The sequence below is a fragment of the Podarcis liolepis genome (genome assembly GCF_965112155.1).
Source record: "Podarcis liolepis genome assembly, chromosome: 2".
In the NCBI taxonomy this organism is placed as follows: domain Eukaryota; kingdom Metazoa; phylum Chordata; class Lepidosauria; order Squamata; family Lacertidae; genus Podarcis; species Podarcis liolepis.
In genome coordinates, this window is record NC_139555.1 from 2,548,787 (window position 1) to 2,575,606 (window position 26,820).

General features: G+C 46.2%; 3 protein-coding genes across 13 annotated transcripts in view; 2 read left to right on the top strand and 1 right to left on the bottom strand.

Annotated features, from left to right (window-relative positions):
* The window catches only part of LOC310699149 (histone H2B 5-like), a 960,349-nt gene that overhangs the window by 929,117 nt on the left and 4,412 nt on the right, over positions 1–26,820 (top strand). The window lies entirely within an intron of this gene.
* Positions 1–26,820, bottom strand: part of NCKAP1L (NCK associated protein 1 like) — an 88,231-nt gene that overhangs the window by 32,693 nt on the left and 28,718 nt on the right. For all 5 annotated transcript variants that reach the window (XM_083486227.1, XM_083486226.1, XM_083486228.1 and 2 more), the window contains 16 exons: positions 25,946–26,038; positions 23,479–23,535; positions 20,373–20,515; positions 19,218–19,308; positions 17,126–17,263; positions 15,969–16,017; positions 15,407–15,563; positions 14,554–14,610; positions 13,293–13,389; positions 11,526–11,635; positions 10,322–10,454; positions 9,170–9,251; positions 8,053–8,111; positions 5,362–5,507; positions 4,013–4,145; positions 3,074–3,193 (listed from right to left, as the gene is read on the bottom strand). In XM_083486227.1, the coding sequence (XP_083342353.1) occupies positions 3,074–3,193; positions 4,013–4,145; positions 5,362–5,507; positions 8,053–8,111; positions 9,170–9,251; positions 10,322–10,454; positions 11,526–11,635; positions 13,293–13,389; positions 14,554–14,610; positions 15,407–15,563; positions 15,969–16,017; positions 17,126–17,263; positions 19,218–19,308; positions 20,373–20,515; positions 23,479–23,535; positions 25,946–26,038 (1,665 nt within the window). The remainder of the gene's footprint in view (positions 1–3,073; positions 3,194–4,012; positions 4,146–5,361; positions 5,508–8,052; positions 8,112–9,169; positions 9,252–10,321; positions 10,455–11,525; positions 11,636–13,292; positions 13,390–14,553; positions 14,611–15,406; positions 15,564–15,968; positions 16,018–17,125; positions 17,264–19,217; positions 19,309–20,372; positions 20,516–23,478; positions 23,536–25,945; positions 26,039–26,820) is intronic.
* The window catches only part of LOC310699139 (gametocyte-specific factor 1-like), a 31,069-nt gene continuing 21,501 nt past the window's right edge, over positions 17,253–26,820 (top strand). For 4 of the 7 annotated variants that reach the window (XM_083486776.1, XM_083486773.1, XM_083486774.1 and 1 more), the window contains exon 1: positions 21,251–21,374. In XM_083486776.1, coding sequence (XP_083342902.1) covers positions 21,277–21,374 — 98 coding nt within the window. In that variant the 5' untranslated portion in view covers positions 21,251–21,276. Of the gene's footprint in view, positions 17,479–21,246; positions 21,375–21,719; positions 21,755–26,820 lie in introns of those variants that run through there. The other 3 variants (XM_083486777.1, XM_083486775.1, XM_083486779.1) reach the window with 3 other exon arrangements.

Consider the following 26,820-nt stretch of genomic DNA (forward strand, 5'->3'; position numbering starts at 1 on the left):
AATCACTTGCACAAGCCCTCCTTGGGGTCTGTGGTTCAGAGCACAAGGGTAGCAGGGGTGAGGTGGGGGTGGAGAAAAATTATTCCCTGGGCAATCCTTGCTTCAACAGCCAGTCCCTGGTCACCAGGAATCTGTACAAGGCAGTTATTCTGATAAATCCTTTGCGGACTCCTCACTCCGGCTGTCCCCCTTTTTGCATTGTGCCTACAGTCACAGCGAACTCCTCTTGCATGTGGGAGTGTTCTCTCAGTACCAGGGAAGTGTGCAGTTTTTGCTCCTTCCCAAACTATCCAAGACTTAACAGGAGCCACTAAGAACTGAATGAACCTCTTTCATCATAGCTACACAGCCTCATTGGCATAACTTCACCCTGGGTTCCATTCCATTAAAAGTGTGGAGGATCTCACTGCCTGGGAGAGTGCTGCCTGCTGCACTGACAGAAGATGGAAGCACTTTCCCAGAGAGAAGATGTCATCTGTCACAGGGCTTGTGCTCAGCAGCTCTTTCCAATATTTTGATTTACAGTGGTACCTCGGGTTATATACAGCAGTGTTTCCCAACCTTTTTTGGGCAAAGGCACACTTGTTTCATGAAAAAAATCTCGAGGCACACCACCATTACAGCCCCGTGACGTCAGCGCGCAGCGTCACGCCTGGAGGGACATGAATTGCTAGCAAATTACATAATCACCTCCTTGAGGGCTGGCTCATCTTCTCCGAAGGCAGAACCCCATTAATTAACAGCACAGACTCACACCATAGCCAAGACGAGGGGGGAAAACCTCAGTCATGCACAGTCATGCACATGTGGGGGCTAAATGAGGACGAAGACCGGGCAGAGAGCAGGGTTCAAATCACCCCACCTGGCCAGGACAATCCCTGGGTGCTCCCTTGGGCCACTCGCCTGACCCACCTGGCAGGGCTATTGTTGCGAGGATAACACGGGGAGAACCACACGGCCCCCGGGAGCTCCTTGGAGGAGAAAGCGGGCGATGAATGCAATGCACGAAATATATGAGAGGCGACCAGGTTTTGCAGGTGAGGGGCCCCCGCCAGCCTCCGCTTCCAACACCCGGCGCAACGACGCCGAAGTTTCCCCCCGGGCTCGGCTCGGGGAGCAGCGCTGCTCCCCCCGGCTCCCCTTCGCCCTCCCGGCTCTCTCTGCCGCCCACTGGGGACCCCCCTCACCTGCCAAGTCCGGAGCGCCGGTGGAAGTTGCATGCATGCATGCAGGGCGCCGCGTTGCCATTGCATTGCACTGCACTCCATGCAACGCCTGCACGCATGCATTGCCTTGCACGCCCGCCAAGGGGTCTCCCCGCGGTCCGATGCGTCCCCTCCGGCGCGGATGCAGCATTGCAAAAATAAAAAAACCCCGACGCAGCCCTACCTGGGGGGCAGCCTCCGGCTCCGCCTCCGCGGGGATCCCCGGGCTCCATCCTGCCGCCCGATCTCCGCGGGGGCGCAGGCAGGCTGCGCGGGGTCTGCGCGGAAGAGCCCCTGCCTGCCCGGCCGCCGCCGCTGCGCTCATTCCATGGCCGGGAGAAGAGCGCTTCAAACAAAATGCCCGGCCCGCCAGGCCACGCTGGGAAACGTAGTTTGCGCACCCCGCGCGGGCACGGAGCCCAAGGGCGAGGGGACTACGGATCCCGGCAGCCCCCGCGCTTGGGACGGAGGGGGAGAGGCCGGGTGCAGGGATGGAGGGACGGGTGGGCGAGCTAGTGAGTGAGTGGCAGCCGCCAAGCCTTGGCCGAGAGCCAGGAAGGGCCTCCCCGGAGGAGGAGGAGGAGGGAGGCGCAGAGCGGGAGGGAGGGAGGGAACCCCAGGGGTCATCTAGTGACGGCGCCCCAATCGAAAATTTGACTTTAAAAAAAAAAATCTTTCGAATTTTGTAATTTTCCCCGCGGCACACCAGGCAACATCTCGCGGCACACTAGTGTGCCGCGGAACAGTGGTTGGGAAACACTGATATACAGTTCAGGTTACATACGCTTCAGGTTACAGACTCCGCTAACGCAGAAATAGTACCTCGGGTTAAGAACTTTGCTTCAGGATGAGAACAGAAATCATGCTCCAGCGGCACGGCAGCAGCTGGAGGCCCCATTAGCTAAAGTGGTCTTCAGGTTAAGAACAGTTTCAGGTTAAGTACGGACCTCTGGAACGAATTAAGTACGTAACCAGAGGTACCACTGTACCCTGACAGTATTGAATTGTATTAATTGTTTTAATGAATTTGTTGCTGTTGTTGTTTGCTTCGTTCATATGCAACTGTGTTTGATAATACAGTGATTGCAATGTTATGATGATTATTGTGAGCCACTCTGAGCTCAACATTTGTTATTGGAAAAGTGGAATATCAAATCAAATCCTATCATTCCTTTGTCCTGCCCAAGAGACTGCAACCAGGATTGTAAGATTTTAACTCTGCTTTTGATGCTTATTTGAATGTGTTCCAGAAGAGATTGGATTATCAACCTGTTATGCCAGTAAGATCCTTTGCACATCAGTGCTCATTCTGCAGATCAGCCAAGAACAAGTACACAACACAGGCCTCATGCAGAGAGGAAGAACAAACCCGATTCATCAAGCCAACAATCCGTGCAGTTTTTTTTGTTTTTATCTGCTCTCGTATGATTTTTATACCATTTTATTGTAGTTTTGCCTCTTTATGAGACATTGGATTTTACTGTGAGCTGCATTGGGTGGGAAATAAATGTAACACAATGATAAAACAGGAGGATTCAAACTTGTCATTCAAAGTGCAAGATATCTTCAAGTTTCCAAATCAGATTTTATCTACCTGGGTTTCCCTCTTTCATTCCATTTTGGCCAACCATCATTTCTGCATTCAACATGCCCAGGAAATGTCTGGCAAGCTGAATTAGTCATACATTCTGCCCGATCTTCCCCTGTCCCCTGCCCCATATGCTCCAATCACAGAATAGTGATTGCGCTATCCTATGCTGCACAGAACTCCACTAGGATTCTGCCAATTTTCCCACTCTCTTCATGCCAGTCCCAGATCTGCCTCCGATGCCCATTCCCCAGCGTCCATAAAGGAGTTGGCTTCCTACCTGCTCACTCAGGTTGCGCTGTTCAGCAGAGGCATCCAGGATACAAGTGCAAGCCTGTTTAGCCATCTCTTCCAGGAAATTGTTGCACAGACCCAAGGCACAGCTCTGCAGATGAGGATACTGAACCAGGAGAAGAAAGAAGCGCCTGAGATCTACAAGGCAGCCTTAGGTGCCATGCTTGCTGCAAGTCTCTGCTGGCTGCCCCTCTCAGAGGCTGTGAGTGGGCACTTTTCTTGTTCATCATCACAAGACAGGGTTAAAAGAATGGTGCTCCAAAGGCCTGCTGTCACTGTAGCCTCCAGTAGTGCGAAGCTCTCTGTCCCCCGACAGTGGGATTTATTCTTGAGTAAAGTGAGCATAAATCTGCAGGCCTACCAGCTTAATCCTATGCATTTTTTAATCCAAAGAAAGGTCTGCCGTGTTCAGTAAGGCTTACTTCCTAGAAAGTTGCAGCTTAAATTAAACAAAAGTAAGGGTGGAATTCAGCGCCACACTATTATGATCATTCCGTCTGCAAAAGCATTTCTGCTTGCCAGATGGAACAATTTCCCCTCCCCTCCCCATGCTATTTGGGGGTTCTCCTGGCCCTCTGGAGGAAATGTGAGAGTCCCACTGCTTTCATGGGAGTCCTTGTACTAGTACACCAGGTCACCTGAATCTGGCCCTGTATTTTCAAACCCACACAGAATAAATTATTCAAATAATAAGCTTCATTTACATAAATGAATACAGTGGACAAAGTTCTGCTTTTCTGGTTATCTTGGTGCAGGATTTGACATTTTTATCTCAAAGTAGACCCAGCTCTGACTACAAGGCAGGGGCATGAAAGCCGAACTCATATAAGCCCAGTAAGGGCATATCGGTGATTTGACACTTGGCGTCTTTGCTCTTTTAGCTCCAGCTGCTTCTCCTTGCCCTCCCCATCCCTTGCATACGCACCTCCTCAGGGCACAATGGATGGGAGGCATGGCTGAAGTCGGCACACAGAAGCGGGAAAGCAATGGAATAGCGCAACATTGATGGCTCCTCCATGGTGGATGCAAAGAGTTTCTCCAAGAGGCGCACATAGAAACTGTTAAAGGAAGTGAGATGTCATGAACCAGGGCAAGTGGGAGCAATCAAGGGCACACATGAAGTTGCCTTACACAGAGTAAGACTGTAAGTCCATCGAGCCCAGCATTGCATATAAATATTTTGGGGTGGGGAAGGAGTGTTTCCAAAAATTATGTACAAAGTAAGTACTGTAAATAATTAAAAGTCAAAAATTTCAATCCATCAGAAAACTCAAATAAAATAATTAAGGAAGCCAGGTTCAAAGTGTGTGTATGGAATGTCAAAGTTAGCTAAAAGGGGACATGGGTTTTTAAAAGTTGAGAAACCATGGTAGGGGGGTAGGAGAGCTGGAATTTTTTTTTATGTCTGATAACCAATCCACCCCTTTGGTTTCAGATAGCACATGGATAGATGAGTGTAAAAAGCCCAAGACACAAATTTTCACAGCTCTCTAGCGGATACGTGGCTCATTTACCAGAGGTAAGGTATTTAACTCTGGAAGTGTATACAGTGGTACCTCGGGTTGCATACGCTTCAGGTTACATACACTTCAGGTTACAGACTCCGCTAACCCAGAAATAGTACCTTGGGTTAAGAACTTTGCTCCAGGATGAGAACAGAAATTGTGCTCCGGCAGCGCAGCAGCAGCAGGAGGCCCCATTAGCTAAAGTGGTGCTTCAGGTTAAGAACAGTTTCAGGTTAAGAACGGACATCCAGAATGAATTAAGTACTTAACCCGAGGTACCACTGTACTTGATCTGTGGGGGCAGGTGCTCCCTCCATGCCTCCTACTCCCTCCTTATTTACATACCCCTTTGCACCACCATTTTCATCTTTATCTCCTTTTTCTTAGTCCCTCCTCCTTATTTTTCTCAACTCTCCTCAACTCACACACTTTCACACACTTGCTCATCACCTCCTTAGCACAATCTGAGCTGGCAACAAACAGTACCACACTGCAGCCAGGATGGTTGTGTGAATTGGCACCCTCTTTTCTTCATTCTTCATACCCAGAGAACCTGCCTATGGTGGGGCCTTTATTTTCTAACCTTCCCTTCAAAAAAACTCCCAACATTTGCCATGTAAAACCAAACCAGACAACTATGCAAATTAAATGCATTGACTGAAATATTTTATGCCAGGATGCATGTGTTCTGGTAGCCGACATGCTCCACCCTGTGTGCCCCAAATCTGCTCTGCTGTCACTATTCCCTTCCTCCATGCCATATACACACCAGAATATAGAGAGGTCCGATGTCTCGACCATCAAGTCCTCCACCGAGTCCAGCATCTTAGTGTGAAAGACGATGAGATTCATCACCTTGGCAATGTCATGATTCTCCCGCAGTTGCAAGGGAGCCTTACTAACGCTGGTGTACGCCTATTGGAAGGGGGGAAAAGATATTCCTTGGGAGAAAGAACCCATGTTCTCTGACACTTCACCCTAAACACTGAGAGTAGTACACTGCTGTTGTTGGCATCCTTCTGTCTCGAGACAATGGGGTGTTTTTCCAGGAGCAAGCCAAACTGCTGGAGAATCACAGCACCTGCTGTGGCTGCAGAGACCAGCAACCTGTAATTGCTGCCTTCCACATTACTTTTGCTGCATTAGCCACACTGAAGTGACCTTTCCAGGGTGCAAGCCTGGGCAGCGTGTGTAGAGGTCCTGGACTGCCCAGACAACAAGACCTCTTGGCCTCACTGATACAGTCCAAAGGAAAGCAGAGTAACACATTTGGTACCAGCTGGACTGTAGGAGTTGCTGGAAGGAGGCATACAATAGGCTCCCAAACATGTCCCACAAGGCAGTGGGTACAGATTTTTCCTTGGGGAATCTTCTTGCAGGATTTTTCCTTGGGGTTTACTCCCGAAGCCTTTCTCATGAATGAGTATAGCCGCTGGGCAGCAGAGGTTTAGGATCAGAGTTTTTCTTCTCCTGGATGGGCTACTTTCCCCGGAGCAATATTACATTTTGAGTGTTAATCAAAAAACAGTAAAATTGTACGTGTATCTGTGATGGCTCATTTACACACACACGCTAATGCTGGACTCAGTCATTATGGAATATGCAGGTTCAGTCCTCAGGAATGTGGAATCTACTTTTGTTATTCACTAGAGCCTTGAGATCCACCAACAAGAGGCAGGTCCAAAACAGCGACTTAGCCAGGCAAACACATGTTAAGTGTTAAAGAACAGGATGCCTCTGGGCCCATGCCCATCCCAGGAATTTGTGATCAGTTCCCCAACCAAGCTCACAAGTGCTGTGCAGGGGGCTCCCCACTTCCATGGAGGCTTCTGCATACATAAGTGGAATCATGTGAAGTGGGGAGCACCCTCTACACACCCTCTCTGCCGCTCTTTCTCCAATACATACCAAAAATACTGCATCCCAAAATATCCACAACTAGAATTGAAGCTCTGGGGCCGGCAGGCGGCTGGTGGACATGCAGGACAGCGGTGGCGGCTGCGCTACCCTGCACATCAGCAGTCAGGCAGGGAGGCTGGGCAGCCTGAGCAAAGCCCCGCTGCACCCCCAGTCTCTTCAGGGCTTCCTCCAGCCTCACTGACATCCTCTTTGGGCCTCCGGGTGGGTCTCCTCATAAGTTATGAGGACTCTCCAGCTTTCTCCCACCATTTGCGGGTTTGAATTGAATTATTTTTTTATTTCCCGATGCCGCACATTCCTTTGACTGCACGTAAGTTGCGGGGCACCTGAGGTGTACTGTACCACTCCTTTGGATACCCCCCAAAGCATTCTTTTTTGGCAACTGAATTTAAAAAAGACTGGAGGTTTTTTAATTGTTGCCACTGTTAAGACAATGGCAGAAGTCAGAAAGCCAATCCACTACCATAGATGTACCAGATAAATCAGAATACACAAACAGAGAGAGAAACAGACAGACAGAACTTTAGCTAAAGCATCAAGAAATGCTTCTTGATGGCAGGAACAGCATTTGTCAATAGAAAGGCCACCTGAGGTCTTCAAACAAAGGCTGGGCAGCCTTGATGCACCTAAGAGGGATGTATATTGAAGCTGGCAAAGGCTGAAGGGCCAACAACTTAGACTTTGCATGGTTACATGTCTTTAGCCCCAGGTAAAAGCCTTCCTCTTTACACAGGCCTTTGGTCATTAAATAATCTATGGCCTGTTAGATGCGGGGGGGGGGGGGCTGTTATTTGGATTGTTATTATTATGCTATCTATTATTATGCTCTGTATTACTTTTTAAAAAATGCTCTGTAAATTATGTTCTTAATGCTCTACACCGCCCTGGCTTCTTTAGATAAAGGGTGGTATATAAATCAATCAATCAATCAATCAATCAATCAATCAATCAAATAAATAAATAAATAAATAAATAAATAAATAAATAAATAAATAAAATTATGTATTTCCAGGCTAGCAGCACAGGCAAAAGACTCTTTAGCCCCTACTTCCTCAGTGTGTGAACTGCAACACAGGGTTTGTCATGTCAGAGTGGTTCACAGTTATACCTCATTCAGAGCCCTCCCACATGAAAGCAGCCTGGCTCCATGGGGTATCTGCAGCCTCCCAGCACCAACAACAGAGAAAGCAGGGAAAGGTTTAAATACACGGGGAAGGAGGAGACTTGGGCAGCTTGTTTTGTCTGTTGTTTACCTCTTCATACCTCTCTCCTTAAGCAGCTAATTTCCCCTGCTTCTCCTCCTCCCAACTTCTAGGAAAAAATAGATTTCAAGTGGGGATAAACAAGACCAGCCAGCACTCCCCTGTGTGTTTGACTGTGATCCCCTCCAGATGCCCCAGCCCCTCAGCCAAGCAGGCAGCATGCAAAGTCCTAAGAGGCAGCAAGGGCTCCCACTGCACAGGACATCGTCTCCACCTCTCCACCGGCATGTGGCTGGGGCAGAAGAGGAAGAGGAGCAAATCCTGGCAAAGAATCTTACCTGCAGCCTGAACCAGTCCAGCCGCAGCCCAGAAAATTCAAATTTCTTCTTCTCCTCAACTGCAAAGAAGAAAAGTATTTAACAGAGGCACAGTTGCTAGAAAGAGCCACAGGGGTCTCTCCCACCATTCAAAGGCCTTACAGATGAGAAAATTTAGGATGAAATGCAGTGGGAAGACAGGCCTCCTCCTAGAAAAATGATTTGCCTTCCGATAGCCCATTCTAGAGGAGTTTATAAGGAGTTTAAGTACCATCCCTTTGTTCCTGGATGCAGTGGGTTCCGTTTTTACTTGCACCTACAACCTGTCCTTATGGGACGAGGGGGTGCTGTGGTCTAAACCACAGAGCCTAGAGCTTGCTGATCGGAAGGTCAGTGGTTCGAATCCCCCGCAACAGGGTGAGCTCCCGTTGCTCGGTCCCTGCTCCTGCCCACCTAGCAGTTTGAAAGCACGTCAAAGTGCAAGTAGATAAATAGGTACCGCTCCGGCGGGAAGGTAAACGGCGTTTCCGTGCGTTGCTCTGGTTTGCCAGAAGTGGCTTAGTCATGCTGGCCACGTGACCCAGAAGCTGTCTGGAGACAAATGCCAGCTCCCCCTGCCTATAGAGTGAGATGAGCGCCGCAACCCCAGAGTCATCCGTGACTGGACCTAACGGCCAGGGGTCCCCTTTACCTTTTTCAACTTGTCCTTACACCAAACGCCAACAGCTTTGCTCTAGGCATCAGGACCCTGTCAACTCCTCGTTAGTATAGTGATAAGTATCCCCGCTTGTCACACGGGAGACCAGGGTTCAATCCCCAATGGGGAGACCACTGACCTTTATGACTCATCAGGACCCTGTCAAATTCACACATAGCCTTGAATGTGGGTCAGCCTCCGGGGTCAACTCTCAGAAGCTAAAGCCGGCAGAGCTTCCTTCAGTCAGAAATATTTTCCCCACCCCACTGCTAACACAAGCAGGATTCAAACAAAACCACACAAATTATGCACAACTTGCCAAATATATTCCAGTCACAGAGCCTAACCCTCCCTTGGCACTCAGTTTGAGTTACTCTTGTACAGGAAGGGTTAAAATGCCCACATCCATCCATAGCAACCTCCAGTTGACACAATAATTACCTTGCTTGATGGTTAGGGATGAGAGTGAGTTCACAAAGGATGACATAATCACAGACTCCTCTTCAGGGCACACAGTCAGGTCCTGCAAGAGGCAATAGGGCTCAGAGATGAGGCTAGTGCTTTATTTGCATTTATATACAGTAGCTTGTTTGCAATGGATTTCAGTGAATGTGATTAGTTAATTAATTGATGTGCCAGTTTTAAACCTGTACATCCCTTGAGTGTCTTTGGGCAGTGAGGCTACTCACAAACTCAAGAAATGATGGCCTCAGGACAAGGATATAATCCCAGAGTGCCCCCTTTGTTCTCTTGTATAATTTCTCGCTTGTGAATTGTGGGGAGGCCTGGGATGTTTTGTCTCCGTAGGCAAAACGTGTTGCCCCCACCCCCAGCAGATCTGGCACCTCTCCCTGCACCACCGTTGTGTCCACACTGCCACCATGACACAATGGCAGGGGTGAGGGCGTGTTAGTGGTGAGGGCAAGGGCACTGTGGTGGCAGCAACAGTGGCACAGGTAAAGCTGTGGCGCGGCTGTTAGCGGTGCAACAGCAGGGGCAGGGGTTGCACTGTCCACCCAGGGCAAATTGCTTCACCCTACTGCATGCGAGCAGCCGCCTTGTGAACAGGATTCTGCTCTACAGCATCACAGCAGACTGTGTCAAGCTGCTTTACACCATGCCAGCCTGTTGGTCCATTTCAGCCTTGCCCAGCCTGATGCCCTCCAGAATAGATGTCATTGGACTATAACACCCATCATCGCTGAAGGGAGCTGTAATTCAAAATATCTGTAGGGGACTGGGTTGAGAAAAGCTGCTCTTTTTGCATTGTGAAGGTTCGACTAAATGAGGCTTTTGGACCCTTCCAACTCTACAGTTCTTAGATTTGTCGACTCTCACTAGCAGTCTGCTCTAGTATCTGCGATCTGGGAACCTGGAGATTGCCAGGGACTATTTGCATGCAACGCATGCACCCCTAACACTGATATATGCCTAATTTGCAGCATTTTTATCCTTCTCTCCATTTTTGTCCATTCTCTCCTTTCTCACATCTCTTTGGTACTAAGGAATCTCACTGGAATTGGGAGCTCCTAGAGACTACCACACATAATCCCACCAACCACACGTCTTCCTCCTTCCTTGCAGCTCCCATACCTGGATAATGTTGCTGAGCACCTGGGCATCGAAGTGGGACAAGTACTGTACATGGTAGCGCTGGAGGATATTTTGGTGCCGTCGGACAAGGCGACGGAGCTTTTCCATCAGAAACAGCAGCTCAGCCAGGTAGCTATTGGTGAGAGGCAGGACAGAACGTTTGTTTGCTTATTTAAAACATTTGGAACCCCACCTTTCCTTATAAAAAAGCAGCTGACGAATTTAAAAAAAATGAACACAAAAAATAGTGGGGTGAGGAAGAACACACAGTCCCACAGTACACCTACAGAATCATTTCAGCAGATTAATAAACCAGTACAATAAATAAAGCAGTTAACTACAACCCAAATGCCTTCTTAAAAAAAGAGATTAAGACTAACTTTCAGAATGCCACTGAAGGAGGGATAGATGAGACTTTGGATGAAATCTAGGGAGAGGAGAGCTCAGTTGGTTAAGAGTGTGGTGCTGGTAAGGCCAGTGTTGCAGGTTTGATCTCCGTTTGGGCAGCTGCAAATAATCCTGCATTGGAGGGGGTTAGACTCAGTGATCCCCAGGGTCCCTTCCAACTCAACAATTTTGTGATTCTATGAACTAGGTGTCCTAATATGCTGTATGTGTGAGGTTCCCTTGGCTGTTAACACCTACAAAGACACACCTCTGACCTGCCAGCCTGGATACAATACACCCCAAGTTCATGCCAGAGGAATTATACCTAATTCCGACAAGCATTAGCTTCTTCCCTTCCCTCCATTCTCACATGGCACTGCCCCAAAATGTGAGACCAAGGAGAACTGTTGTAATCCCCCCTTCTGACCAGCTCTTAGGGCTACAGAAGCTGCATCCTCCTTTTCACGGGTTCACTCTGCACTACGTGGTCAAGAACTGGAGGGGGGCAAGATCCATCTGTGCTCAACATGCTGGGATCCATCTCCTCCACCCCATCTTCAAGCCACACCCCCCATTCTTGGAACCCACCCAATCAGTACATGTCATAAAAAGAATTGTGGGAAAGAAAAAACGTCACACAAAGAGACATTTCAGGGGCAGGAAAATTGGACTCTAATTCTAGAACAGATGCAGACATAGAACTTTTTAATATCGGAATGTAATTATGATTTGTGTATTGGTTTTGTGTTTCAGGGTCACGTGTATATATGATGATTATTCATAAATAGTTTAAGCAAAAAAACACCCAAATCAGTACCTGTCAGTGAATTCCTCTGGGTTCTTGCTCTTGCTAACATGTTCACTGTGTCGGCAAAGCCAGGTTACCTCATCACGGCAGAACGACAAGGCCATGAAGACATAAACAGCCTGTTGTGGGGAAAAGAGGGAGAAGGGACTTTATGAGAAAAATATTCCCTCCCTTCCAATCAGTAAGGCCAGCTCAAGAAAGGGACGTTCAATATGGCCCAACACTGCACATTAACTTTTTAAAAAGCTATTCTATTCTACGTAGCCGATGTCCTTGAATTGTGTATTGCATAATGAGAAGCCTAAAACGGGGGGGGGGGGGGGAGAGAGAGAGAGAGAGAGATCCATCATGCAAATTAATGACATTTGTTGATTACAGCTTGTTCTGGCTTATGTTTTCCTGAGCTTCAAATTTTCCTTTTGCTACTATAGTGATGAAGGAGAAAGGGAACATGGAATAGGAGAGACCTGAGAGGACCATCAATATGCGAAGATGAGAAAAGCAGAAGGGTAAAAACTGGAAACATAAATACTTATGCATGGAATAGATCTACATAGATCTATAAATACATAAATGTTCCTATACAGGATTTCTTTCCTCACACACGCAACACACACACACCCTCCTGGAAACTCTCAGTGCCATTTTCCCTCAAGCTCTGCCTGCCTGGAAGAAAACCTGCTGGAAGGAAGAGAAGCAGTGGGGAGGGGAGCTGCCTTAGCCATTTAAATTGAACTTTTCATGTTACTCATGACTGGAGCAGCTGGTGGTTAAAAGATGCAACCCGCTGCATATGGTTTGGCTTGTAGTGACTGCTGCAGATGCCCTTGGGACTGCTCAGATACATTATAAAGATAAAGCAACCAGGAAAGCTGGAAATAGAATGGTTTGTTTTTAGTAAAAGCTTTGATTCTCAAGAGGCAGAAACGACATGAATTTCAGGATAAAAACAGTTACAGGTAGGTAGCCGTGTTGGTCTGCCATAGTCAAAATAAAAAAAATCCTTCCAGTAGCACCTTAAAGACCAACTAAGTTAGTTCTTGGTATGAGCTTTCGTGTGCATGTGTGTATCTGAAGAAGTGTGCATGCACACGAAAGCTCATACCAAGAACTAACTTAGTTGGTCTTTAAGGTGCTACTGGAAGGATTTTTTTTATTAGGATAAAAACAGGCACTGCTTTTTGGACAACCCTTCCTGCCCTACCCCTTTCTACTGTGGTCTTGTATGATGTCAAAAAATAAGCCACTGTAGGTAAGGACCACATTCATATCAAGTCAGACTCGAATACAAGGTCAACACAGCATTTGGCAGCAACATGGGGTAAAGGGTCCTCAGTGCTGGTGCCCCAGCTTTGGGACAGTTTCCCTGTTATGACAGGGGTCAAGACTGATGAGTTGTCAGCGTCAGCTGAAGACTTGGCTGTTCACCCAGGCTTTGCTGGAGTTTAACGTCAGGTGCATGGGTGTGATTATACAGATTGAAATTCACCTTCTTCTGGTTCTGCACTCTTTTTATGCTCTGGTTTTATGTTAACATTTCATTATTTTAATTTGAAAATCGATCTATAATTGCTTGTTTTCAATTAACAGGTAATAAATATGTATACACACCCTTACATCTGGCTTCCTCTTCCCAGGCACACTTACACAGGCAAATGCATAGAGGTGTGTGCGCGCACACACACACACACACACACGTTTGCCCACTTGCCCAACTCAAACACATCATGCATGCCAGACTGTCTTCTCCCACATTCTCAGCTCTTGTCTACTTGCCTTTGGCCCCAAAAGCCCTGGCTCATTGGCCAGAATGGTCTCCATCTCCCGTACAGCATTCCTCAGGAAATGGCGCCGACCTCGATGCAGCTGCCCACTGTCAAGACAGCGCTGGAAGGTTCACACATGAAGATGACAGCTGCCCCATGCCCCATCAGACACACCACAAGCAGCAACTAATGACAATGCCCAGCTACTCAGTCAAGGTACATAGTACCCAAAGCTGGTCAGGTTATTTTGGAACTAGTGGCAGAAAATTGCAATAAAAGCACCATCATCTATTAAATGACGAACAACTGGATGCCCTCGCATGATGCCTAGAATTGTCCACCAAATGCTCAGGCTGGGCAGACTCCTAGATGTGCTGTGCAATAGATGAGGGAGCAGGTGGATGGCAGGACCTCAGAGGGAACATGCAGGAGGAGCTGCAGAAAAGTGGGGCTACCTTTCCCCCTTCTCCAAAGGAGATTTATGGTGCAATCCTTTACACGTCTATTCAGGAATTAGTCCTACTAACTTCAGTGGGGCTTCAAAGTGGGAGCAAGTGCCTATGACAGTGGTGGCTAACCCCTGTTTTGGAAGTCTGATCCAGTCCTCCAAGCAGATTTTACAAGCCCTCCAAGAACCGATTGATTTTGGTAGTGGTGGCAGAAACATATATAACAAAGCAGACACAGCTAGAGGGTGGGCAGAGTTCAGTTTTTCCAATGGAGAGTCAAACTGTCCCCTTCCTGGCCACTAGACCCATCACTGGATGAGGTGAGCAGAGAGGGAGCTTGTGTCTTAACAGCTTCTTTGCACAGATAGCTGATGAGGGCAAGTGTCTGTGTGTGCCTGAGCGTGTGGGATGGATACACCAAGTTTTAGCCACCCCTGCCCCTGGCCTGCTCCCCCACCCAGAAGGTTGGCCATGGCAATTGAAAGCAGTGAGATGCCAAAAAAGGTTAGTAACCCCTGATGTACAGGACCACAGTCTTAACGGAGGACACCTACGGTAGTTTATAAGGCAAAAGGTGGCAACTTCAGTAACAAAGGGCAGCTGGTGGAATACAATGAAGAAATGGGGATGATGGGGACATCGGTCAAATGGGGCTGGGAAGCAAATTTCAGACATGAAATGAAAGGTAAAGCTAGTGAGTCAAAGTATTAAGCAGAAGAGATCTGGTTATCACTAGGAAAACCCTGGAGCAGACAAAGTGCAGACTTAGGCAGTAACACAGCAGACAAAGCAATGAGCAAGAAAGCAAAGGGTCATTCCTACCTGTTTGCTACAGCGTGCTCTTTGCATTCTTTGATATCAGCTATGCGTTTTCCATAACTGCAGAGAGAGAGAGAGAGAGAGAGAGAGAGAGAGAGAGAGAGAGACTGAGATCACAGCCAAACCCCTCCAAAACATTATGTTGTGTTCTGTTGCTGCGTCCATCCAAGCAAAGCCAACTTTGTACATGGACAAGTTTTCTAAAAAATTGAATGATTTTTAAAATCCAGTGGCACACTGGCAACCCCTTCACTTTAAAATGGCTACACCAAAGCTTTCTTGTCTCTTGTGATGTTTTCCAGGATAAGCTACAGCTCAGGAGCAGAGAACATACTGTACATGCAGAAGGTCACAAGTTCAATCCAGGGCATTTGCTGATAAAGATGTCAGGAAGAAAGTATGGGAAAGGCCTGCATTTGACTCTCTGGACAGCAACTGCCAGTCACAATCAGCAGTACTGGCCGTGAAGGACCGAAGGTGTGACTCAATGGATGGCAGTTTCATGTATACAGAGGGTGAACAAATACAAAACAGGAGGACGCTCCCACTCATAAGCACATTTATAACTTGCCTTTCCTCCAAGGAGCTCAAGGTGGTATGCACAGCCCTTCATCAACCCTCACCTCCATTTTAGCCTCACAACAACCCTGTGAGGGAGGTTAGTCTAAGAGTCGGCAATTTACCCAAGCCTCACCCAAGTGAGCTTCATAGTCAAATGGGAATTTGGATCCAGGTCTTCCCAGTCATAGTCTTCACAACTGTGCCACTCCTGTGCTTCTAACACTAGTGTAAAAGAGGGGATTCAAACGTGCCAAAATTTGCCTGTGGGTCTATCTCACCTCTACAGGTCTCTTACCCTTTGATGCTGCTGAAGGCCTCCTCTGCCACTTTGTGAATAGAAAGCACTTCATCCCGTACTAGAGCAATGTAGAGAGAGCCACGGAGAGCTGCCCGCCACAGATCCAGACAGCTTTGGGTAGAGCCCAGGCAGCTGTGGCACAGCAAGAACCCAACTGCAGGGGTAGAAGATGGTCAAAGGCAAGGATAAGGAAGCAATGGACACCGACCCTCCCTGCTCCGTACAGCAGCTAGCCCCTCCCTGCCACCCACTTCCAGGAGCAAAATGAATTATGCAAATCAAGCAAGTGTACTACAAACCATAGCGTTTCTTGCCCTAGAATTTACCTGGGTGCTAAGTTTGTGAGGCAGGGGGTGGGGAACCCAGAGTGCAAGCATATATCTGCCTATGCCCACTGCGGCCAACGAAGATGATCTTGGACAATTTCTGCACCTTTTGGCTATGATTATCCAGCTCTGGATAAGATTTCTTGCTATACTGAGTCAAGGTTCCAGGTTGACCATCCAGCCTGGATCCTCCCCAGCCTACCAGATCAGCAAAGAACAACATGGCGACTTACTCACAATCCATCGCTCAAGAACCTCCAGAGAAAGGTATTCACAGGCCATCTGGGAACAGGAAAGAAATATGAGTTTTCTGCCTACAGAAATCTGGTATCATCATCTTCCTTCCTAAACACTCAGTGCCTCTACTAAGGTTTTTTAATGTGTGCAGCATAATTTTCTACGAGGTCTGGAGTAGCAAGGTATCACTGGGTGCACATGGGAACCATTTGGTAGAACAGCCAGCATCACAGTCTGCTGCAGCAGTTCACTCTCTTGCTTAGGGGCAGGGGAAACTCAGGCCTGCAGCACTCCAGACTCCCTTTTTGCAGCCTCTGGGTCTCTCCCCAAGCCATATCGCTTCCCAAGGCCAAACCCCTTCTCTCTAGGTCACCCCCTTCACTGGCCCTGCTTGGGGCCTTTTTCAAGGGCCCAGAACCATGGTAATACCTCTTGCTTGCCCACATAGAACCTTAACTTGTCTATAGGTGGAAAGTAGCCCACTGTACAAACTGAAGATTCCCATCCATTACCCTGCTCTCTTTTCTGTCTCTGTGGCCTCACCCTCTGGTGGCATCATGATTGAGGGGGCCGTGGCCATGACTGAGAGGGCCAGGGCCATGCAACATCAGCGCACCCTGCAACATGCACACATGACACCAGTGCCCTCCCACAGCCTGCACAAGTGATGATGTGTCGTGGGGACACCCCGCGGCTTACTCCTGTGACATGAGTGTCACAGTGTGTGTGCACGGCTGCTGCAGAACTCTGAGGGGCCCAGCCCCTTCATTGAAAATCACTTGGTGCGCCTGGGTGGCATGTGCTCACCCCCACCCCACAGGCTGCCCACAAGGCACTGCCATCAAACTGGTTCCGCATCCCTGCTCTAGCTCAACTGCCAATAGTAACAGAACCTGTCAGCATTATAGCCTCAATGACATCACAATCAGCTTGCACTGCATGCTGGGAAACAGTGACTTATCTCACTGAAGTCCGTTGAAACACAAGAAACATCTACAAGAGGGCAGAGCCTGCATATATGAGCTCTGTAAAAGGCAGCACTGCTGATCCAAAATGCGGGCCTCTGATTTTAAGATGCTCCAGAAAGCCTGGGTTTGGGCTGTGCTGGAGAGGTAGCAAAAGTGTCACTGTCTCTATACACGGACACACTCACCGTGTCTGAACTGGCAGGAGCTAGCATGTTCGCGGGGTTGCTGATCAGACTGAAGAGTTGGTCACTTCGCCACTGATCAGCTGAGTGGTTTCTACGGGCAAAGAGGAAGTGCAGCGAAAGAAGTGCATTGCTCACAGCCTGGAAAGAGAACTCTGTTAGCAGCAGGAAATGACAAAACGCAGAGAGAGAGAGAGAAGAAAGCAGAACTACATGTTACCCTTGGCACACATGACATGAAGAAGCATCAAGCAGTTGGGAGGAGCACTTAAATCTTCCCATACTTGCTTTTTCTCTCTTGCAAATGCTCCCCTGGATGAATTTTCCCCACAGCTCAGCTTCAACCAGATTTACAGGTATTTACAAAGTTAAGTATCCACTGGTCACCCACTACTTCTCCCCTACAAGTGCCCCACACTTATGTGTTTTCCTCAACTTGTACTCTACCCACAGATGGCAAACTATCATCCAAATATTAACCAAAATTTTGACCAATTCTGCAACACAGACACATTCACCTAACTCCTGCTTGCTTTGGGATCATCCAGTGTTTGTTCAAAAGCTGAATAAATTTGTCCTCCTTCCTCCCCTATCCCTTCTCTACCCCGCCCCACCCCCTCCAGCGTGTGGATGACTTGATTATTAGCTTTTCTGGTTTTGCAGTTTACCTACTTCCCTCTTTTTTACTTCCTGTTCCAGTCACGGCTGCCACCAAAACTCCCCACACATTTCTCAAAATGTAATTTGTATACACTTGTGAAGCAGCAAAAGAAAAGGGAAGAAGCTCACAATAAGAATTGTAATTGGGCTACCTTCAGCCAACACCATGAGAAATTGGAGCAAAGAATGTTCATTCTCTCCAACCAACTACAGAACCACATTCACCTCCAGGGAACCACAATTCAGAGGTACAGCACATGCTTTGCACACATCAGTTCCCAGGTTCTGAGGTGGTGGGCTCTCCTTCCCTGGAGATTTTTAAGCAGAGGTTGGATGGCCATTTGTCATGGGTGCTTTAGTTGAGATCCTGCATTGCAGGGGTTTGGAGTAGATCCCTTCCAACTCTACCATTCTATGAGTCTACAAGTTGTGACCAGAAAGTTTGGTGAATGGTCACAGAAATTGGACAGCGAGAAATATTCAAACATACATACCTTAAAGGCCTTCAAAGTAGGCCCCCTCTGATACAATGCACCATTGACGACATTCGTAGAACTGTTAGGAACTTCTGGAGAAGTCCTCTTTTTGTACTGCTTTCAGCTCCCTTTTCACAGCAGCTGGGACATGTGAAATGTTGGAAAATCTGTGCCCTTTCAGAGCAGATTTCAGTTTTGGAAAAAGAAAGAAATCTGATAGGGCCAGATGGGGAGAATATGGAGGGTGGGACAACTCAGTAACCATTTCACACAGAATATGTAATTCTTCCATCAGCATTCGGATGGACAAAAGCTGATCCCACTTCAATAACTCACGAACTCTGTCGACATTTGCCGTCATTCTGCTCATCAACCGTCTGCCAGCCCGAGGGTCATCTTCAATGGTTGCCTCCCTTCATGGAAACGCTTAAACCACGCATACACTGGCTTTTGAGTTACAGCTTCATCTCCGTACACAATTGTGAGCATTTCGTGGGTTTCCGATGCTAACTGTATGTTCAAATATTTCTTGCTGTCCAATTTCTGTGACCACTCTTTGAACTTTCCAGTCACACCTTGTATGTTCAATTCCTCACATCTCTAACAAAAGGGATCTCACAGGACCAAGCACTGGGAAAGATCTCCAAGATGTTGGAGAGCCACTGCCAGTCAGGCTCTACAATTTGACAAGACGAGATGAGCCACTGGTCTGATTCAGGACGAAGCAGCTTAATGATACTGCATAAAAACAGACACTCCCATTCTTGAGAACACGCAACATACGCAGGAAGAATGCATGTTACAAAATCATAATGTGAATCTGGATGTGCTAAGAAGTTAATGGAGATAGAGTCTAATGCGGAGACCCCAACGCCAGGCCTGTGGGCACCACACTGTCCTCATACACTCTCCTTTGGTGCCTCCCAAGCCTCCCACTTCATTCTTTATTTTAATCTCACCTTGGTATGGGGCCCAAACTCTTCCATCAGCTTGCGCAAGGGATTCTCGTACTCCAGTATCATCTGACCCAACCGAGGGAAACTGGCATCACTATAGCCAGATAAGGAATGAGTCAGAGGTGTTTGCCAGCAACAGAAGCCCCCCTCCATCACTGACACTGCCCACCCATTTCACTGCAAGAGCATGACAAGAGTGCTCCATTGTCACAAGCCCTGGGCTGCAGAGAACCTTACTGGGCCAATCCAGGCAACAACACAAAACACAGGAGAATGTAACATCTGGTCTCCAAAAGTGTGGGAGGGTGGCCTTGCAGGAGAAGGGATTCTCATGCTGTGATGATGAGAGGATGATGGGGTGGGGTTGGCCTATTTCACTGCTTTTTCCTTTCTTTCCTTCTTGAAGAAGATGTGTGCTCCCATACCGGTGGTGGGGTGAGGGGAATAAAGAAAAGCAAGGGATTGCTGTGGAGGAGGTGGAAGCCTGGCTGGTGTTTTTCCTCCAGGATAAGAGACGACTTGAGTGCTGCTGGTGGAAAGGGGCATCATGGAGTGCCCTGTTTCTAGAAAATTTATGAAATGTGTGGGTCACCACCAACAGTGGTGTCACAGGTATCTGTGACATTTGCACAAGGACATTCCACGCAGTCCTCTTGCTAAGGAGGAAAGCAGAGAGAGGAACTGTGTTTTCCATATCAAAATACTGGTGTTTAATGCAATTACCTTTCAGTAGATGGGCTAGCTTGGGGGCATAGGAGTGGGGAGGGGGAGTGATTTGTTTATTTACATTCTTTATTAGCGGCTCTTCCACCAAAGCTCCCATAACACTTTGCAAAGCAAAAACAATACTAATACAGAATAAAATAAATAATTTGCATTTGAATCTCCCACAAAAGCCAAACAACAACAGAACATCTGGAAAGGCCCATATCTTTGAGAAAATGGTAGGTTTCAGCTACAGATGGCATATTTAGGTTAAAAGTTAGGAATGGTCTTTTAACTATAATAGCATACAATAGCAAAAAGCTGTTGGGGTGGGGGAAGTGTTACCTCCTCCTCAATACTTGTCAAGAGAAGGCCAGACATCCCTGTTAGGGATTGCTATAGGCATCAGGAATGCACTATTGGGCCAAGGGAGTGGAATATATGGACACTGACCCTGATCCATGGATCATCTCATGGGTACACTGGTACAGGCCAATCAGGGCTTTGCGGTCATCAATACGAGAAAGGAGTAAGATGGCAGATGCATAGGTGACAATCAGGTCAAGGTAATTCTTGGTGAAGTCATAGTTTAGATGCTGCAGAAGGAAAGAAAAAAAATAGTTTTATTTATCTGATAAAAAGGGAAATGTACTGACATCTTCATCAACTCTGGGCAGATTCTGACTCCTGGCAGCAGCACTTTTCTTAGAATCTCAGCACAATCTGCTCAGATAAGGAATGGTGGACCTGTGGCTCTCAAGATGTTATCGGGACTATAATTCCCATCATTCCCAGCTACTGGTGAGATGGAGTTGTAGTCTCAGCAACACCTGGAAGTTCACAGGCTCCCCATCCCTTATCTAAGCAGATTGTGATGGGATTGTAAGGCGTTCCTCATTCCCTGTCTTAGACAATGGCTCACTTTGTGTGAGTCTCCAAGCCAGGTTGGAGGATTGTGAATGAGCCTAAAGGCTGCATAAACCCCCCTCCTCTCTGACACGCAGCTTCTCTCTTACTTTCCTGTTTTAGCAGTAGCCATATTTTGCCACAATGTACCAAGTGTCAACCACAGTTAGTATTTGCCTTCCACTGCCAGAATCAAAAATGCATTTAAATTCTAGTTTCCAATTCTGTTCCGGAGGGAAAACACTAAGCCATAATTTGCCAGTTCAGACATTGGGGCAAACTATGGTTAGCACTAAACAGGCACTAGGTGGAGTCTTGCTTCCGGCTGAGAAATTAAGTGCTGCTTTGAGGGCTACAAAAGTTAGTTAGTTGTGAAGAACAGGCAATTCAAAATTCAAAATACGGTACTTTTCTTTTAATGGCAGAAGGAAGAGGAGATCAATCCCTCCCAATGAGTGCAAGACTAGATGAAAGGGGAAGGTGGAGCTCTGCTAAGTCTAGAGGGGAAACTTCTATGCTGCAAGATCAGTTCAGCAACGGACTTGAGAGGTAATGAAATGAAAATCTCCTTACTTGGACATTTTTAAAAAATGTACTAGAGAACATTTATTCATCTCCTTGCCCAGCCCTTCCAAACCTATGATTCATGGAAAAAAGACACAGTTCCTCAAGCATTCATGGGTTAGATGAATCATACTGACAGTTCAGTTAGCAAACTGTCAATAGCCAAAAAGTTTGAATTGTGGTCCATTTGCAGCTATAGCAACTTCCCTACGAAGTCCAACAGCAGCTTTCAGGAAGTGGGGTTTTCAACAGGAAAAGGAATGGGAAAAAAGGTTCCATTTTCCTCTCCACATACGGAGGACATTCACTTCCTGTCCAGAGCTAGAGCCGGGAATTTAAGGATCCATGCTTGGCTGCCCCTTGTGGTAAGTCACTCAGGAAAAGGGCTCTAACTTCCTTCTAGGCTCTGGTAAGACTCTGCCCAGCCAGGCAGCCCACTGATTTATCCTCACCTGATAGGGATCTATCAAAGCTTTCAGGTCAGGCTTGAGCTTTGCTTGGGCAGCAGGAGCAGTGACGATTTCTGCTATAGCTGGTTCCTATCTGCTCAACTCCTTGCTGCCTTGCTGCCTCCTTATTGCCACCCGACTGACTTTTTTTCTTTTTTAAAATATTTTTTATTAATTTTGAATTGCAAAAATCCAATATAAGCCTTATAATATCAATACCAAAATACAATTACAATCCAAATACAAATCAATCACATGGCCAATTATAACATTTAGGTGGCTCCCCGCATGCTGGACTTCAAGGTCTACTAGTTCCCTTTAATTCTGCTTGCACACTATTGCTCAATCCAATTACAATCCAGTCCTGATAAAATCCCTTACACCACAGCTACAATGTCTTAACTTCAATTCATATTAGCACATTTAGTAATTTATAAGTTCGCTAGTCAAGTTCTCCTTTCTTCTTCCTGTGTAAGGTATTAATCTTAATCCACTGTTCCTTTATGTCTTTGTCAAATAATATGTCCATCTTAGTTATTCCCAACCTCTGCCGTGCCTTGTGGCACTGTTGACTTGGTGTCACTCTAGATAGATCTCTCCTCTTTTGTTCTCCAGTCCCTCTGATTGCAGCTGCAAAATTCCATTGCCATTACTTCCAGTCCCAGGAGGGGAGTCACCTGGCACCCTGCCAAATCCCTGGCAAGCCTCCAAGTTCTCTCTTCTCCGTCCAGCTGAAGAAATTAGCTATCATTTATTGTAGAAGAGTGATCTAGCACCCCGCCAAAGCCTTGGCAAGTCCTCAAAGTCCAATCCGTCCTCCCCTCAACCAGGGGAAAAATAAAAATTAACTTCATAGAGATTCCAAGTCTTTTAAAAATTATTTCATACTATTATGTTTTCCTCACACAGTTCAGTTTGATATTGTAATCCATATCTGTACTCCTGTCTCCCTTCATCTTCACCTGCTATATGAATTTATTTATTTTTTGCATTCTCAGGGGGTTTGCCAAGTCATTTATGTAACAAAGGATTTATAATGAAGCCGTTGGCTCCCCCCACCCACCACTCCACATACTGTTTTTTAGATTGAATGAAGTCTTCTTTCCAATTCGTATCTTTACAACCTTGTAGCTGTTTCAATTCGGCAGTTTTTGATCTTGTCCCATCATTTCCAGCACGCGTCTGTACATTAACCCCAAATAATCTTTAACGAACAGAAGAACCTCTGCTCTTAATGGCGTCATTGGAGGGTTACCAAGAGGCGAAGTGCTTTTTCACTCAGTGCCTCCCTGCCTCCCGCATTCTATGCCAGAGCGGGAGCCAGGTACCGAGATGATCTGTGAGTGTAGCCCGTTCCCACCATCCCTGGGGGGAATTTCCAGGGATAATTATTCTCAATCATCCTTGATTAACCTTTGCCAACGATCTCCCGTTGTCGTGGGAGGTAACTCCATTAAGGCAGACAGGAACCGGAAGCCCCAACTGACTTTCTAAGCTGCCAATGGCCCAGCATCAAGATAAAAATATAAGGCATAATGTCCACAGTTGTATACCCTCTCTGCATTAAACTAAAAGTAATGCCCATCTGCCTTTAATTCTCAGAAGCCAACACATCCATACTTTATTCAAAAGATACTCACAATGTCAAAGTGGCACAGGCTGGCGTCCATAGTGTTCAGCAGCTCATAGACATGGTCCTAAAGAAGAAATATTAGCATTAATGAAGCTATTGGGGTAGAGAACTGGACTCCGCACACTCCATTCCTGCATATCATTCATTTTTATTATTGCATTTATAGCCCACCTTTCCTGCAAGGGGCTATACTTTGTTCTTCCCCTCCCCACATTACTATAGCAACTCAGTGAGGTGAATTAAACTCAGAGAGAGAGAGGGTGGGAGGAGAGAGAAGAAGAGACTGACTGGCCCAAGGTCGCCATTATAAAATTTTAGGGAACACACACATAGCAGACACACACTTCACATAAAACCAATCCTTTACCCTTCAAAATGTAGGAAATATTTCCTGAGAAAGGACACATTATTTTAGCACACAGAACAATCGAAAAGGCCATCTTGGTTCTCCTAATGACTATAAATAATTTCCTCTACAGAAGGAAATAACTTGGTGACACCTTTCCCAGTAGTTCTTTCACTTACAAATCCTGCCTTAAGGGCATATTTGATGTATGGATAGGGTGGGCTTATGACCAGGATTCAAGAACTAAGGTAGAAAGGCCAGACTGCCCAGGTAATGCAATCAGTAAAACATTATCAGGTATCTTGGCAGACAGGAGAACCCACACTCTCAAATTTCTGTGATGTATGTATGGTGCTTTTAGGGTCTTCTTTGGCTAAGGGGTTGGGAAATGTCTGAAGTCTTTAAAGGTTCCTGCACACTTTGTTCTTGGGCTCTCTCACCTCCTTGGAAGGAGGGGGGTGGGACTCTGTTGCAACAGAAAAATAAAGATCTGCCTTGCTTTCACTGGGTCCTGTTTCCATCCATTCTTCTCTAACTGATATAGGGGACTCAGAGTCCTTTGGGGAGTTGGGCAGCAAAAGCCAACCTCCAATTTTATACAACAGCCACCCACACCAATTTAAAACAGTCTGGTTGCAAAGATCAACCCAGCATGAAACCATTTACCTTTCCCCACTCCATGCCCCCACATAACTGTATGAATCATCTCAGATTTTGCTCAAGCTGCTGTTGATGACACTGACAGATGTTTGTGTTTCTGTCCTTGGACATTAAAGATCTACCTGATTATGAATTCAACTGTAAACTCTGTGTAACATTAAAACAGACATGAACACTTCATCTTTCTTTTTTAAAAAATTGTTGCTTCCATTCTTGAGAGGCTGGCTTTCTTATTAAGCACAAATGTGTCAGGATTATTTATTTGGCTGCTATCTTTGCTTATTTAGCAAATGTCCTCTGTCCACAGATGTGACTGCTTTTTCATTTTAATTCTATTTTTGTACACTAGAATCTGTTTTCTGGTTTTATTCTGAACAGGTTTTACATTGCCAGGGGGTGTTGCTGTGCCTCCATCCCTTGATTGGTCTAACTGGGTAGTCATGCCTAGCCTACATTCCAGTGTTATTGTGAGGAAGGACTGGGGAATAAAATGTATTTGGAAGGAGAACTGGATAAAATACTGTATCTGTTATATATTTTGGAAAGTTGTTTGTTCACCATACATTTAAGATATCATAAAATTTTGCACGATGGTTCTTGGGATCAAGGAACAGATTTTCATTTATCTTTGGAGGCAACTGGATGCCATTTCAAATCAAGATGGCAACTGAACCTTTCAAAACTGCACTGATTTTAGCCACTGATTTAAAATCTGCATGGTTTTTTTGGTTTCTTAGAATTCCCAAGCAATAGCAAGTATGAGTCTGCTAATATAAAAATAAACAAAGTGTCCAAGTTAAAATCCACCTAGAGATAGTGTGGCATAGCAATTAGAGGGCTGGGCTGAGACACGAGACCAGGATTCAGTTGTGAAGCTGACTGGGGAACCTTTGCCAGCCACTGTCTCTCAGCCTCACCTACCCCACAGGGTGGGTTGTAAGGATAAAATGGGGAGGGGGAGAACAAGGTACCCCGCCTTGATCTCCTTGGAGGAAAGGTGAGAAATAAATGAAGTAAGATACAAATGTGATGATGATAATAAATAATAAGAATAAGAATGTAATAATGCAGAAACCACTTGCTCTGACAACAGCCATGTCCCAAATTCTGCAATGCCAAAGTGGGAAATGCTCTGATGACCTTTTTGGCATTATGACTATTATTTCACTTTATTATAACTTACCCATCAGCTGAAATGACTACTTTTGCACAGCTATTAAAGGTGTAGGAGTCGGGTCTTCTTTTTCATCTGGTCAGCCAAGTTATTATATGCAAGGAGAAGACTTCTGGCCTAGTAAAGACTCCACAAAGGCTTAGCACTCAACAGTTGCAGTCATCCCTGTCATTCAAGAAAAACTATAGAACAACTGCTCTCCTCTTTCAAAAAGGTAGAAGGCTTTTCAAGTCAGACCAGGGCAAACCAATAGCAGCCTCAAAAGCAACATCTCAAATCCCTACTAACACTCACCCGGAATTCCATTACATCCACAAAGGTTTGATAATAGGAAGTGAGTGCCCGGAAAATATCTGCTTTCTCCTTGTATACTGGTCCCAAATGTTGCTGTAAAGAAAAGCAAACAAAGCATGGACAAGTATGACTGATCACCAGCAACCTCATTCCTCTGGGAAACAGAGCAGAGCTTTTTCAGTAGTGGCTCCCTTGCTAGGGAATGGACTCCCTAAAGCTATCGATCTGGCCCCTGATCTTGGTGTTTTTTCTCCCTGCCATCAATTTAAGGAAATGAGCTTGTATTTATTTTAATTTCAGCAGGATTTTTGCAAAAACAAATTATATTTATTGAGTTTTATTAAGGCTCCATGTCCAGATATACAGGTAACACAAGTGACAAAAGCAACTGACCACAAAACAAAAATGAAACACCAACAATTCAGGTGAAATACTTGATCTGAAAACTACTGGATTCATTTTAGTCACACTCTGGCTACATTTAGGCTTACTCCTTCTGTTCAATTTTTTTAGTGTCACATGACAGCTAATTATTATCTTTTGTATGTTAGACACCACAATCCTGAACACAATTACTAGGCAATAAGCTCCACTGAACACAGGAAGAATGAATTCAGAATAAGCTTGCATGGTTTTAAGCCTTACCTCACAACTTGCTTCCAGGCCACAGGGCAATAGCGCCAAGTTTTTCCAGACTGGAACAAATATACAATGGCTACCTGGCATCTCCACATCACTGGGAGGAGTGGCCCAAGTCCTTCCTCCCCTGCTTGACACTTACCATTTATCTATTTTTTAAAGAGTCTCTTTTTTAAAGAGACTGATGAACTCATCCAGCTTTACAAACTTTTCGTTCCTGAAGAGCAATTAATATC